Raw genomic sequence first — 14,715 nt, 5'->3', positions numbered from 1 at the left:
AAGTAGGTGATTATCCTTGAAGAAAAGTCTCCACTAACAATAACAATGTTATTCAGGAAATTAAAGCATTCTAAAATACAGTAAAGCTGTGTGAAATATTTTCTTTTTTTACAACATCAATTCAAATGGGATCCACGCTTGCTAGCAATTTGTCATCTTAAGGAAGGTCTGAAACAGCTATCTCTTCAACCACCTTGCTTTAATGTTAAACATTAAAACAAAGTACAGAGCATCAAATCCCCATAGAGGTTTCTTAAAGCAAGTATTGAACTCTTCAGTAAAAATAATCCTTGCTGTTTCTACAGTTCTCCAACATGTGAGAATTCTGCAAAGCTGAATACCACAAAGGAAGTTGTTCACTTAGAGTTGAACATATTGAATCTTCTGTCAATGATGGTTTTAGAGGCTTATCTTAAAGGAATAAGTACTAAATGAAAATGATATGAATAAATATCTAACTCATATAAGAGAAATAATCCAGCAAATCCATAATATTTAGTTTATTTTTGAAATATTGAAAGTAAAATAAAAATTTATATGATGCAATTAAAGCAACTTTTTAACACTGTTAAATATTGACAACTAAAGTAAAGATACTTCAAAACTTGAGTTTGAAAATGATATCATTGAGGGAAAATAAGAGATGAAAAGTTTAAAATAGTAATAGAAAGGTATATATTCTACATATTATCAAAAGGAATGTATAATACAGTAACTAATATAAGCCTAAACTAAAGTTTGTACTATAATATAAAAGTATTGCATGTGTCTATCTCTCTATACATGTGAGTATTATACATATTTAGGCTCATATATTTTGAAAGGAATGGGTCTATAAGCATTCTACTTCTGCATGTAAGAAAAGTCTTGTATTTTGACTATGTATACATACTAGATTGATTTAGTTGTCTGAAGAAGACCACTAACACAAAACTAGTTTAAGAAAAAAATGCCAATGGCACAGAGATATTATAAAGGAGGACAATCAAATCAAGCATTCTGCTGAAAGCTATTCTTGGTGAACTAGATTATGTGCAGTGGCTCTGAGCAGATGGCTATACTGTCAGTCCAATTCTGACATTTTGGGATTACCACAATATTGAGAATCTAGATAGTCACCATTGTCTTTTCTAAGTCTGAAAAAAAAATAAGAAATTAACCCTGGACCAACAATGTATGAGGTAAAGACAAATGGAAAAAAAAAAAAAGAGAGAGAAAGAGAGAGAGAGAGAAAGACAAGAACTGGTTAGCTCAATGATATGAAATCAAACATTTATTTTAGAAAAAAAAAACATGAACAAATAAAACTAAAAAACAAAGGACACAGTGGTTGATAATATTTGTAAAGTCTAAATCTAACACAGAATTAATATTCCATTTCATACAAGGAAATCTTATAGTACACTAAGAAAAAAAAGTACATACAAGCAGGTTATAAAAGAGGGAAGCCCCGAAAGTTAAAGATATACTATATGTAAACATAAAAATTAACTTTAAAGTGTCAATTAATTAATATTCTTACACTAGAAAAAATTTTAGAACTTTTTAGCACTGCATTTTGACAGGAGTACGTACATAGAAATCCTCAAGATACTGGTGATTCAGTAGAACAGACACCTCTATTTTAGAGATTTTATTTAGAGACTTTTTTGTTTGTAATTAGTAAAACGTGTATGTGCATACATCCTTTCCTACACCAATTCCAGGCCCAAACATATGTCCAGAGAAATTATAATTCAAATCTATAAGGGTTGTCATGAGAACATTCATTGCAACTTTGCATGGAAGGAATTTAGGAAAATATATTTTACAGCTACAGAAATGTGGGCAAGAAGAATGTAGTGGGTATATGATAGGGAATATCACATGAAATATCATGGTTCACTTTGAATTCACTGGATGTAGACACCAATGAGTGCCAAAAAATATGCTTAATGTAAGCTAATGTAAACTATAACATATATCTCCATAATTGATTGTTAATTCTTTGTTAAATCTCAGGCTTAATGCATATGAGGAAAAGACCTTGGTAGATGTATGAAATAAATACATGCTTGAAGTTGTGAAATGAACATCTAACTTTCGATCTTATCCATGTACCTCTGAGACTCCATCATCCCCACGGATGGTTAAATCAAACGGTAAAACTGAGTCCTTTCAGGAAAGGGGAGCTGGCTGCACAGTCACTCACTGCTCTTGTATCCACATACCAAAAGCCTGGTTCTGGGTGATTTGGGGACTGAACCCAGAAGAGGGACAGCTTCTGCAGTCAAACTCAGTCAATCTCACTCCAAATGCCTAGCTCTCAATAAAGGCCATGTTTCTTTCACAATTGCCAGTGAGGTTCCTAAGTACTTTTTATATTTTCTTTCTCCCCTGGGGAGAAAACTAGCCAGATAATGCAACTATCTTAATGAAAATACACCTTATTACACTTGATCTTCCTTCCCCTAAAAGAATAACCCCAAAACTGTGAGGGCTGTCCCAGGAAACCAGAGAGGTACTTGCACAGCACATTAAATGATATTAATGTGAATCGACTGAGCAAAATCATTCTCTTTCAGAAGCCCTAACTGTGCTGCCTGTCACTGCATCATTAAACATGCAGACAGGTTCACCACCTTGGAGATCTCCCCTGGAAAAGGAAAGGTACCATCTATGGTTTTTTAAGGTTTTTGTGTTTGGATTATGACTTTTATTTTAATTGTCAGTTTTCCTTATAATTTCTTAAAAAAAAAAAAAAACTGTCCAAACACTACAACACTGAAAATCTGGAAATGCAACTTACTGCTGTTGAAATTTAATGTTAAAATTTTGAGAAACATGTGGCTAACCTGAGGATATAAATGTGCTTACTTTATAGGCTTTCTATATAAAATATATAGAAAATGATTTTGGTTAAAGGTTTTATAAAATGTATGCATATGGATACTAACCAGATGATGGTGTTCACAGAAATATTTCCTCATCCATTGTAAAAGTTTGGACAGGAAAACAAGATTGTCGTGCACCTCTTAATTAGTATGTGAACTAACAAGTAAGTTAACAAGTAGAGTAAAATAGTAATTTTAAATGATTCAATTCTCAATTTAAATTCATTAATATGCTTGAGTGCATATAGCTAGTATTTCTGATACCTTTAAGTCCACTCTTTACTATGCAACACCTTCAGTGGCTTATAAAAAGAGAATTTCTCTACATAATGACAAAAGTTGGGATTCAAGTGTGAAATGGTCAGTGAATTAGTCATTCAGAGTTTTAAAAAATAACAATAATCCACAAAAATCAAATAAATTAATTAGTAAATAGCATTAGAACACATGATAAAATGCCCAATAAATGATAAATGTTATTTTATTGGTAATATCTTTATGAGTTCCATAAAGCTCATGTAATTAACTTGATAGAAAGAGCCTCACAGACTTAAAGTCAACTAAGGTAACCTTAAATCCTCATTCAATTTAGTTCAACAATAAGTGACTGAATTAAGAATTTAATTGCAGTAGAAAATATCATAGGTAGGAAGACCAATTAGAGAGTTAAAACAAAAGTCTAAATTAGAAATGGTGATAGAATGGCCAGGAGCGGTGTCACATGCCTGTAATCCCAGTGGCTAGGAAACCTGAGGCAGGAGGATCACAAGTTCAAAGCCAGCCTCAGCAACTTAGCAAGGCCCTAAGCAACTTAGAGAGACCCTGTCTCTAAATCAAAAACAAACTGGGCTGAGACTGGGGTTCAGTAGTTAAGCACTCCTGGGTCAATACAAAAAATGAAAGAAAGAGAGAGAGAGAGAGAGAGAGAGAGAGAGGGGGGGGGGGAGAGGGGGGGAGGGGAGGGGAGGGGAGGGGAAGGGAGGAGAGGAGAGGAGAGGAGAGGAGAGGAGAGGAGAGGAGAGGAGAGGAGAGGAGAGGAGAGGAGAGGAGAGGAGAGGAGAGGAGAGGAGAGGAGAGGAGAGGAGAGGAGAGGAAAGAAAGAAAAGAAATGGTGAGAGGAAGAGCTATTGAGGAAGAAGCCATGCAAAGAAGAGAAGTAGAGTTGGGGAAGTAGCTCATGGTACCTAGCATGTATGGCCCTGGGTTCAATCCCCACTGAAAAATTTTTAAAAAAGAAAGAAGATACAAATATTGGGAGGAAAAAGTGGAAGACATGGTAGTTGGGGTAAAGGACAGAAAGGAGAAGAAATCAGGAGGAGCTCCTCAGTCTTACTGCTCACCCTAATGGTGACTAAAATTGATAATTAAGAGATGTGAAGAAAATGAGGGATGAAAGAAGAGGGAGAAACTGTGGGTCCATCAATAGAAAATGTGTCATAGACAATTAAGGTATGAAACCCCAAATTTCAGAGATGACAGCATTGCTTAAGTTTAAATTTATTTTTATATAATTTAGAACAGTTTGCATGTTATTTATTTGTGCTCCAAATTTTTCATTTAATAAACTCAGTTTCACCTTTGCATTTTTCACTAATAAATATTTTAACTAACATTTATTAGATGAGTTCAAGGTCTCAATAGTAAGAATTCTATCGTGTAGATATATTGTAAACTACCTCCTTGTTACTATTGTACATTTTGGTCTACTTGAGAAACAGAAATAATAAATCAAAAAGGACTCGAGAGGTGACAATTCTGCCTTTTTTAAAAAATAAGAAAATGAATCCCAGTTATGGGTGAAGAAGTTATCCAGAGTGCCTGAGATCAGGAAAGTCTGATAACTTACTCCCACCATCTCACACTTTCAATGTTCAATATAAATGTCTTTGCTGTCAGTTTGACTGAGTATGTCATTATGCCGATTTAGAAAGGAGATGTTAAAGTAAATTGCTCTTGAACAGAAGACTTTTTTTTTTCCTTTGTGTCTAAAATAAAATGAGTAGCACTCAGATGCCAAATATTATCTAGGCAAAGAAAAAGAAGTGTGCCGACACAAATAATATTTGCCAGTATAAGTATCTGAGGACACCCTAAACAAAAAGGTTCTAGAAAATACCGTATTAGCCTTACAGGCTACCCAAATCTGTTTAAATTATTTTTTAAAAAACTATTAAATCTTGGGGCTGGTGTGATGGCTCAGTGGTAGAGTGCTCACCTAGCATGAATGAGGCACTGGGTTTGATCCTCAGCACTACATAAAAACAAACTAATATATCCACCTAAAACTAATAATACATACAGAATACACAAATAATAAATATTTTTTAAAAAACTATTAAATCTTAAGGGGAAAAATGAATTTCCTGAAAAATATTGCAACCATGGAAACTTTCCCTCTCTGTTTTTTGTTTGTTTGCTATCATAAATGCCCTACTATGCTCTTGGTAGCATACACCTGTAACTCAACTACAAGAGGCTCAGAATCAATAGCAGCCTCAGCAACTTAGTGGGATGCTATCTCAAAATAAAAAATAAAATAAATGTTAAAAGGGATGGGGGTATAGCTCAGCGTAGAATGCTTGTTTAGCAAGCATAAGGTCCTGGGTTCAAGCTCCAGTATCATAAAACAATTAATAAATACCTTGCTGTGGACATCAGTCTGTAACATTCACATTTTATAAATAATATCTAGAATGTTATTGTGTACTTTTTATCATTTGGGATTACTTCTTATGGCTATTTTCCCCAATGCTGAATAGAAACTCAAAACATGTGATACTCTGTATCACTTTTTACACAGCAGAGTTCTAGCATTTCATAACTGTTAAGTGGGGGAAGCAAGACTGGACAAATCTACAATGCATGCATTTTTCCTTTTCATTACAAAGACCTAGTAAATGAGAGCGTTTAAGCCATAAAATGCTTTATTAGTATATTTTATATTATATGTTTCCCTTCTTTTGATAATTGGGGGTTTATTTGTTTTGTTTTTTGTACAAGGGATTGAACCCAAGTGCTCTTAAATACTGAGCCACATTCCCAGCCCTTTTTAATGTTTTTATTTAGAGACAGGGACACTCTAAGTTGCTCAAGGCCTTGCTAAGTTGCTGAGACTAGCTTTGAACTTGTGATCCTCCTGCCTCAGCCTCCAAAAACACTGATATTACAGGTATGTGTCATCACACGCAGCCTAATTTGGATTTTATAAGCAAACACATACTCCTTGTCTTAAATTTTTTAAAATTCAAATTTATATTATTTTATCATTCCTTCCCTTTATATATAAAAAATACTATCATGAAATTTATATGTTATGAAATGCAGACCTAAAGTAATTTCCCCTAACATTGATATATATGTCCCCAGAGCAAAATATACACATATATATTGGTTAAATAACTTCTTTTGTATTGTGTTATTATAATCCTATAACCTGATTTTCTGGGTTTTTAATTTTTTTTATTTTTTTGCACAGTAGAACAGAATATTGATGAATGTTATTTATTGCTGTTTTAAAATCTGATAGATTAATTAACACATTTTAATCTGAATAATTTGTGTGTGTGTGTGTGTGTGTGTGTGTGTGTATGTGTATGTGTATGTGTACGGTTTAGATATTTGGTGTTCCCTAAAAGCTTATGTGTGAGAAAATGCAAGAAAGTTTAAAGGTGAAGAGATTGGGTTATAAGAGTTTTAACTTGATCAATGTATTAATCCCCTGATAGGGATTAGCTTGGTGGTAGCCATAGGCAGGTAGGTGTGGCTAGAGGAGCTGGATCTTTGGGATGGGCTTTCCGTGTGTATATTTGTCCTTGGTGACCATGTCCTAAGCTACTTTCCTCTACCACCCTCTTCTACCATGATGTTCTGCCACACCTTGGGCCCAGAGCAAAGGAGCCAACCATCTATGGACTGAGACCTCTGAAATCATGAGCCCCAGATAAACTATTCCTTCCCTTAAATTGTTCTTGTTATTTCTTTTGATCACAGTGTGAAAAACTGACTGAAACACATATACACATGCACATATATAAAGTATGTGTACATATTAAATAATGTTCTAACTAACCATCATTTTACATAAATCATATATAATTATATATAATATATTGTTATATAAATTAAAATATATATTATATATTAAATGATAGTTATATGAAATATGCATATGTAACTATAAATATATTAAATGATGCTTAGTTAAATTTCTGTCAATTAACTGCAATTCTTATTTTAGAGATTCTAAAATGCTTTTTCACTGCAATTAGTGTCTTTTGTATGTGTGATGAAGCAAAACAGAGACAGATACAGAAAAATGTTTGTTTAATGGATAGATCTCTAACATCTGTGAAGATAGCAATGTTACTTTAAATGCTATGATGGCTCTTTTCCAAAATACCTCAAGGACATTCTTTTTGTGGGTCTCGTAAATAGTTGAAGAGCAGAAAGAAAACTCCAAAAATTTATAAGAAGAAATACAACTACCAAAGATTTTAAATCAGGAAAAACATGAACTCAGAGAATAACATCAGAGTGAGACTAAGATTTTGTAGCATTCAGAAACTAAAAACAATAAAGAATTTCTTACTCTGTTAGACTAATTGGTTTTTGGTTACTAAATTACATTTTTTACAATTTTCAAAATAATATTCTATAGTTAGTACATTTTTACCATACAATATAATAAATTCATGAAAACTAATGTGTCACTAATGAAAATATATGTTTTGCATACAGTATTCAGACAGATGAAATGCTCAGAAATTTAATATCTCAAAAGAATATTTTAGTGGAAGGATATGAGACTACTGATTTAACAGAAAAATAGAAACATATTTAAGGATAGGATTTGATAATCTCTTTTTAATCAGGCTTATATTTAGAATGAAAGAGTTACCCAATCTCTCTTATACACCCATAAGGGCTAGGAAAAAAGAGGGAAATAACTGCGAAATCATATTTATGAAATTGGCCCATTTATAAGGAAATTGAATGATTGACAAAGCCCAAAACAGCACTGTCGCAACTTATAACTGAAGTTTTTATTTTAACCACTATTTTTCAGTACAGGAAAAGTTCCTAAACTCACTTTCAAAGAAAAAGAAAGAAAGAAAAAAACTTGGATGTCAACTCCTACAAGAAGACATGCAGTGTTTCTCTGGATTGCTTCCTCTTTGCAGAGAACATTCCAAACCCCTTCATCACAGTTTGTTTCCATTTGCATAACCACATCTGAGCCTCCAGTTCCCTGCACTCAAATTAGCCTACAAGTATTCTCTCTCTCTTCCAATTTGAACTGAACCAATGAAAGGGGGGTATTTTATTTTTTTATAAAGCTATAGCGAGCAATTTTTTTTAAAAACATGATATAAAATCAACCAGCAAAAGGTTATAGCAAGCCCATTTAACCAGGATGATGATAAAATGCAGAAAGCAATACCACTTGTTTGGGCCAGTAATAAATGCTTCCAAGCATATGATGGTAGCAAAGCTTACTTAGCCGTTTGGTTAACTTTTTATTTTAATCTAGGATATATTAGGCCAGAGTAACAGACACATTAAATTCCGTGTTATGCTTCAATCTTTCGCTCGACATTTTGGCAATGAGCACATCTTACATTCTATAATTGCCAACTTCCAAGATAACATGAGACACATTGGCAAATCCTTGCTGGTTATGCTCCTTTGGCATAATGGTTTTTGTTTCATATTCACTAAACAGAGTTTAAACTTTAAAATAATAGGATAGCTTTGATTTGATTTTTAACACATTTGGGTAGAAAGAATGCAAAAAGGAACATGAGTAATAAGATGAACCAGGATTACAAGAAGCTGTGCAAACATATTTATTTGGTTGTTGTAAATGGGATCTCTAAATACCTACCAGTGACTGTAAGAAACATGTTTGCCCCAACAAGGCCAAATGAATTCCGAGCCAAGCATTCGTATCTTCCTTGGTCAGCCTGGCCTGCGTCGTAGATGGTCAGTGTGCCTCCACTGTCAATATGGAATTTACCACTCTCAGTAATCTGTATACCTGCCTACCGAGTAAAAAAGGGTTGTCATTAGGAGAAAGCGTGGGTCCTTAAAAAGTAAATATTGACACTTCATTTGATGTAGTCTCCATTTGTTCAACAAATATTTACTGAGTGCCTGCCATGTATCAAGCCCTATAGGAGGTATCAAATAAATAGAACAAAGAGAAGAAAGAGATTCCCAAAAGTGCTGTTTGTCTTCTAATTAAAATAAATATGACACTCATAAGTTCAGTCGTGTATTATTTAGCATGTGATTATCTTAAAACCATCACTCAATAGATGGATATATACAAAGTATTAACAACCTGCTTACTTCTAAAAGACAATTCTGACAATAAAAATAAGAACATGATTTTAAGGAGAAAAATGCTCACAAATCCACCACCTGAAAACATCAAAATGTTTCCTCATTTTTTACTTCCCTATACACATTTTGTATAGCTGCACTGGTATATAGATAACTGTATTTCCCAGTTAAAAAAAATATACTTTAAGAAGATACAAGTAACTAATTTTATATAAACTACTATTAAAGTGCATTCTCTACTAATTATTAAGAATTTATTGCCAGGTGCGGTAGCACACTCCTATAATCCCAACAGCTCAGGAGGCTGAGGCAGGAGGATCATGAGTTCAAAGCCAGCCTCAGCAAAATCAATGTGCTAAACAACTCAGTGAGACCTTGTCTCTAAATAAAATACAAAATAGGCTGGGGAGGTGGCTCAGTGATTGAGTACCCAAAAAATAAAATAAAGAATTTTATTTTTAAATGTCCATCATCATTATGATGTTAATTTTAAAAAGAAAAAGATATTGGCTTTCAGAGATTGCAGTAGAGATACCATTATCTTGCCCCTCTCCAAAAGACTCTCATGAAACTAAAGAGAGATTTTATTTTTCAAAAGAATTCATACTCCAGTAATAGCCAACGGGCCAGAGAGTAACCATAAAGGTTAGAGTCTGAGAATGTCTTATACGTTTTCAGATTTGTGCAGCTGTCTTGGGACAATGCTAGGAAACAAGTCCCAGGTGACAGGCAGATGGTAACTCAGGCTAGGCAGTGACAGGAAGTAGAAGAGAGGACAGGACCTACTTGATGGAAGAGCTGCTGGAAAGAGATCTTACAAGGGGCACATCTGAGGAGACCAGATGGCCTAGGTGCGGGGCCCCCGTAGTCTTTCCCCTTCCCTTCTTTTGGCTGGACCACCATTGCATCTTCTTTCCAAATTCACTCTTTTCCCCTCCCTTCTTCTCACTTAGTACCAGAACTCCCAGCTCTGTGCTTTTTGCTTAGAGTATGAGCAATCAGATAGCTTTCCAATAAATCCCTTATCTACTTATTTGAAAGGTATCCTAATTCGTACCCTTTCCAAACTTTTGAACTGAGGAAGATTGTTATGAAGATGAAATGGGATAGTATATGTAAATTGTCTGGCATAGAGTAGCACCCCATCGATATGTGATTAGAACCTACCTTCCAAAAGGTGGACTTTGAGACATTTTGCTGGCATTTAGTAGAATGTCAGATAAGGCTTTATACTGACAAAAAATATGTATTTTCCACAGTTCTTGTGTTAGTATTAAAACATTTGGATAGACAGTATTAAATCAAAAAAGAGTTTACACTGGCATGGTGGCACATGCCAGCTACCAGGAGGCTAAGGCAGAGGTAGGTGTTGCGTAAGGCCAGGCCAGGGAACATAGTGAGATTTCTGTCTCACAAAAAATACTCAAGACTATGTGAGAGGAACAAGCTCAATTGGAGGCACCGAACTTACTCTTCATAGAGAACCTCACCCGGTGCTCAGCTATAGTACAAAAGAAGAGAGCCAGCAAAAATAGGTGGCTTTGTTGCCATTTGATACAAACAAAAATAAACTAAGTGGTTTTAGTAAACACAGTTCTGTGATCTTTCACTAATTTCACACTTTGTCACACTTTTCCATAAAACCTGTCATTCAAGTGTGTACACCTTCATTGATTTTTTTAAGAACATAGAAATCTGAGACAAATCATTTCATTGTGATGAAAAACCTAAAATGGAAGAAGCAATTGTGTTGCAAGACTATAGCTCAAAGAACCAAAAGAAATAAGATATATAAATAAAGATCTATTATTTCTTTAAAGCCATTCAAGTTTTCAACCTTTAGAAGTGCTTTTTTTTGACATGTCCCTTTAATATCAGGATTTTTTATTCCTTTCTTATTTTCAGCTAACGATCTAGTTTTAATGCATTTCAGAGTTATTAATTTACAATGGTTTCTCGATAGCCACGACAATGCTTAATTTATATGTGGCAAAACAATTTTTTCTTCAAGGAACTTAGTCACGCTTATGAAGTTTTTATCACCAAGCAAATGAGGAAGGACAAAATTTTTATCAAAACCCTGAGCCAAAATCAGATTCAGTCACTTAAAAAAAAGAAGAATCAAGAAATAAGGGGCTGGGGATGTGGCTCAAGCGGTAGCGCGCTCGCCTGGCATGCGTGCGGCCCGGGTTCGATCCTCAGCACCACATACCAACAAAGATGTTGTGTCCGCCGAGAACTAGAAAATAAATAATAAAAAAAATTCTCTCTCTCACTCTCCTCTCTCACTCTCTCTTTAAAAAAAAAAAAAAAGAAAGAAAGAAATCTACTGCAGCATGAAAAGTATCGCCTGCTAGCAAAAATCACAACAGTAATAAATCTGTATGAGAATCATTGTCTGGGTTTCAGTGGGTCAATACACCTGTCGATGTTTTTAATATTGCAGAAGTTTTAGTTGAGATCTTACCTTACTCCAAGTAATTATAGGCTGCGGTTCTCCTTGAGCATGACATGAAATGTTTATATTCTTCCCAACATCTACCCTTGCATCCTGAGGAAGTAGAGTAAACACTGGGAGAGCTGTAGGAATGAGCCAAGATAACATCCTGTCGGTATCATTTTAGTCAATATGTGCCAACCCCATCAAACAGTATAAATATAAATGCTAAATTGGTTGTCCACGTTAGTTTTAAAAAGTCAATTTACTTGGTCATCTAGGGGAATAATAAACACCAAACCCAGGCTGGTGATAATTAGGACAGAGGACAGAGCAGGAATAAAAGAAGAGGAAAGCACACAAGTGTTAGCCACATTTGCAATACTTTATTTCTTCGGCTGAGGAGTGGATGCAAGGGTTTTCATTATTCTTTCTCAATATCTTTTGGTAAACCTAAAAGCAAGTTACACAGTTAACATCAATTTTTTTTTTAAAGAGAGAGAGAGAGAGAGCTTTTTAAAAATATTTATTTTTTAGTTTTCGGTGGAAACATCATCTTTTATTTTTATGTGGTGCTGAGGATCAAACCCAGCGCCCCGCGCATGCCAGGCGAGCATGTTACTGCTTGAGCCACATCCCCAGCCCAACAGTTAACATCAAATTTTATTTCTGGCTAATGTAAAAGGATGCCTTTTTAAAGTAGAATTATTTTTCCCTCAGAAAGCACAGACCGTCTCAACTCAATTAATAGGAACTAGATGATTAAAATAGCTCCCACAATGAGCAAGGAAATTGGATTTACAATCTTTAAAAACTCCTCCTCTCCAAAAAATGCAAATCAAAATTACGCCTAGATTTCATCTCATTCCAGTCAGAAATGGCAATCATCAAGAATGCAAGCAATGATAAATGCTGAAGAGAATGTGGAGAAAAAGGGACACTTTACCCTGTTGGTGGCATGGTAAATTAGTACAAACACTATGGAAATCAATATGGAGTTTCCTCAAACAACTAGGCATGGAACCACCATATAGCACGCCTTGGTATTAATCCTAAAATATTAAAGACTATATATATATATATATATATATATATATATATACACACACACACACACACACACACCCCACACACACAAGTGTTAACCACATTTGCAATATTTTATTTATTCAGCTGAGGAGTGGGTGAAAGGGTTTTCATTATTCTTTCTCAATATCTTTTGGTAAACCTAAAAGCAAGCTACACAGTTAACATCAAATTTTAACATCAAATTTACATATATATATATATATATATATATATATATATATATATATATATATATATAGAGAGAGAGAGAGAGAGAGAGAGAGAGAGATCTCCATGTTTATAACAGCACAATTCATAATAGCCAAACTGCTGTACATCAAAAATGGATAAATGGATAAACAAAATGTAGTATATGTACACAATAGAGTCTTATTCAGCCATAAGAAAAATGAAATTATGTCACTCGAAGGAAAGTGGATGGAACTTCAGAACAGTATATTAAACAAAATAAGCCAGACTCAGAAAGTCAAGGGTCATATATTTTCTCTCATATATGGAACTAGAGAGAAAAAAGGAAAAGAGAGGTGAGTGGGGGTGGAGGAATCTCATGAAAATTGAAGGAAGATCAGTAGAATAAAGGAAAGGGACCAGAAGAGGGAAGAAATAGAGAAATAGGGGGGATGATTTTGGCCAAATTTTATTGTTATGTTGTGTACATGTATGAATATATAACAATAAATCCCACCATTATTGACAACTATAATGCACCAGTAAAAATATGGGGAAAAACCTTCCCTCAAAAAAGGAATCTCAAGGAAAGAATTAAAATCATTTTGCTAGAGAATTCTACTAAATGATTTTAAAATATAATATGACGACTCTATATGATTCCTTGCATAAAATAGAAAGGAAGGCAATACTTTTTGACACACTGTAGGAAGCAGACCCTAACATCCAAATCAGATAGAGACAGTACCAAACAACAAACAAAAAGTCGCAAACAAAAAACTACAACCAATACCTCTCATGAACATGTACACATAAATCATCAACAAAGTATTGGTAAATAGAATTCATCAATATTAAAGGGTTTATACACCATGGCCAATTAAGGTTTAATCCTGCAACGCAATGCTGATTCAATACTTGAAATCAGTTGATATACCTATATAACTTGCTATTTTAACAGCTAACGAATAAAAACCACATGATATCAGTCAATACACAAAATGTGTTTGACTATATTCAACTCACTCATGGTTTAGAAAAAGCTCTCAGAGCCAGCTACGGTGATGCATGCCTATAATCCCAGCAGCTCCGGAGGCTGAGACAGGAGAATTGCCAGTTCAAAGCCAGCCTCAGCGACTCAGTAAGCCCCTGAGCCATTTGGCAAGACCCTGTCTCAAAAGAAAAAATAAAAAGGGCTGGGGATGTGGCTCAGTGGTTAAATACCCCTGGGTTCAATTCCTGGTACCAAAAAAAAAAAAAAAGAAAAGAAAAGAATAAGAAAAAGATTTCAGAAGAACAGAAATACAGGAGAACCTACACAGCTTGAAAAATAATCCTGCAGTAAGTAGTGAGGGGATACCTTCCCTTCAGATGGGGAATAAGGCAGGGGCATGTGCTTTCTCCACTCTGATCCAACTTAGAACTGAAAAGTCTAGTGCATTATAGCAAGTAAAGGACAAGGAAAGCAAAGGAATAGGATAAGAAGAAATAAAACTCTGTTTCAGATGACACCTTTATCCATGTAAAAAAAATTCTAAGAAATATCAAAAGTATTCTAGAGTGAGTTTGGCAAGGTCACAGAATACAGCATAAATGGAAAATCAGTGAATCATATTTGTGGACTCAATCAATGAACACACAAACACAAAAATTTTTAAAAACAGTATTCAGAATTGTTCAAAAATATGGTATGCGCCAGGTGGGGGTGGCACAGACCTATAATCCCTTAGACTCAAGAGACTGAGACAGAAGGATTACAAGTTACAGGTCAGTCTTAGCAACTTAGCAAGATCCTGTCTCACG

General features: G+C 34.6%; 1 protein-coding gene across 1 annotated transcript in view; it reads right to left on the bottom strand.

The window, feature by feature from the left end:
• The window catches only part of Pxdnl (peroxidasin like), a 439,633-nt gene that overhangs the window by 90,222 nt on the left and 334,696 nt on the right, over nucleotides 1-14,715 (bottom strand). The window contains exons 13-14 of the mRNA XM_078017185.1: nucleotides 11,686-11,798; nucleotides 8,758-8,914 (exon numbers count right to left, since the gene is read on the bottom strand). Coding sequence (XP_077873311.1) covers nucleotides 8,758-8,914; nucleotides 11,686-11,798 — 270 coding nt within the window. The remainder of the gene's footprint in view (nucleotides 1-8,757; nucleotides 8,915-11,685; nucleotides 11,799-14,715) is intronic.

Source organism: Ictidomys tridecemlineatus, chromosome 7, assembly GCF_052094955.1.
Source record: "Ictidomys tridecemlineatus isolate mIctTri1 chromosome 7, mIctTri1.hap1, whole genome shotgun sequence".
NCBI lineage: Eukaryota > Metazoa > Chordata > Mammalia > Rodentia > Sciuridae > Ictidomys > Ictidomys tridecemlineatus.
The sequence above is the reverse complement of the archived record's forward strand: the minus strand, read 5'-3'. Positions and strand labels throughout refer to the sequence as shown.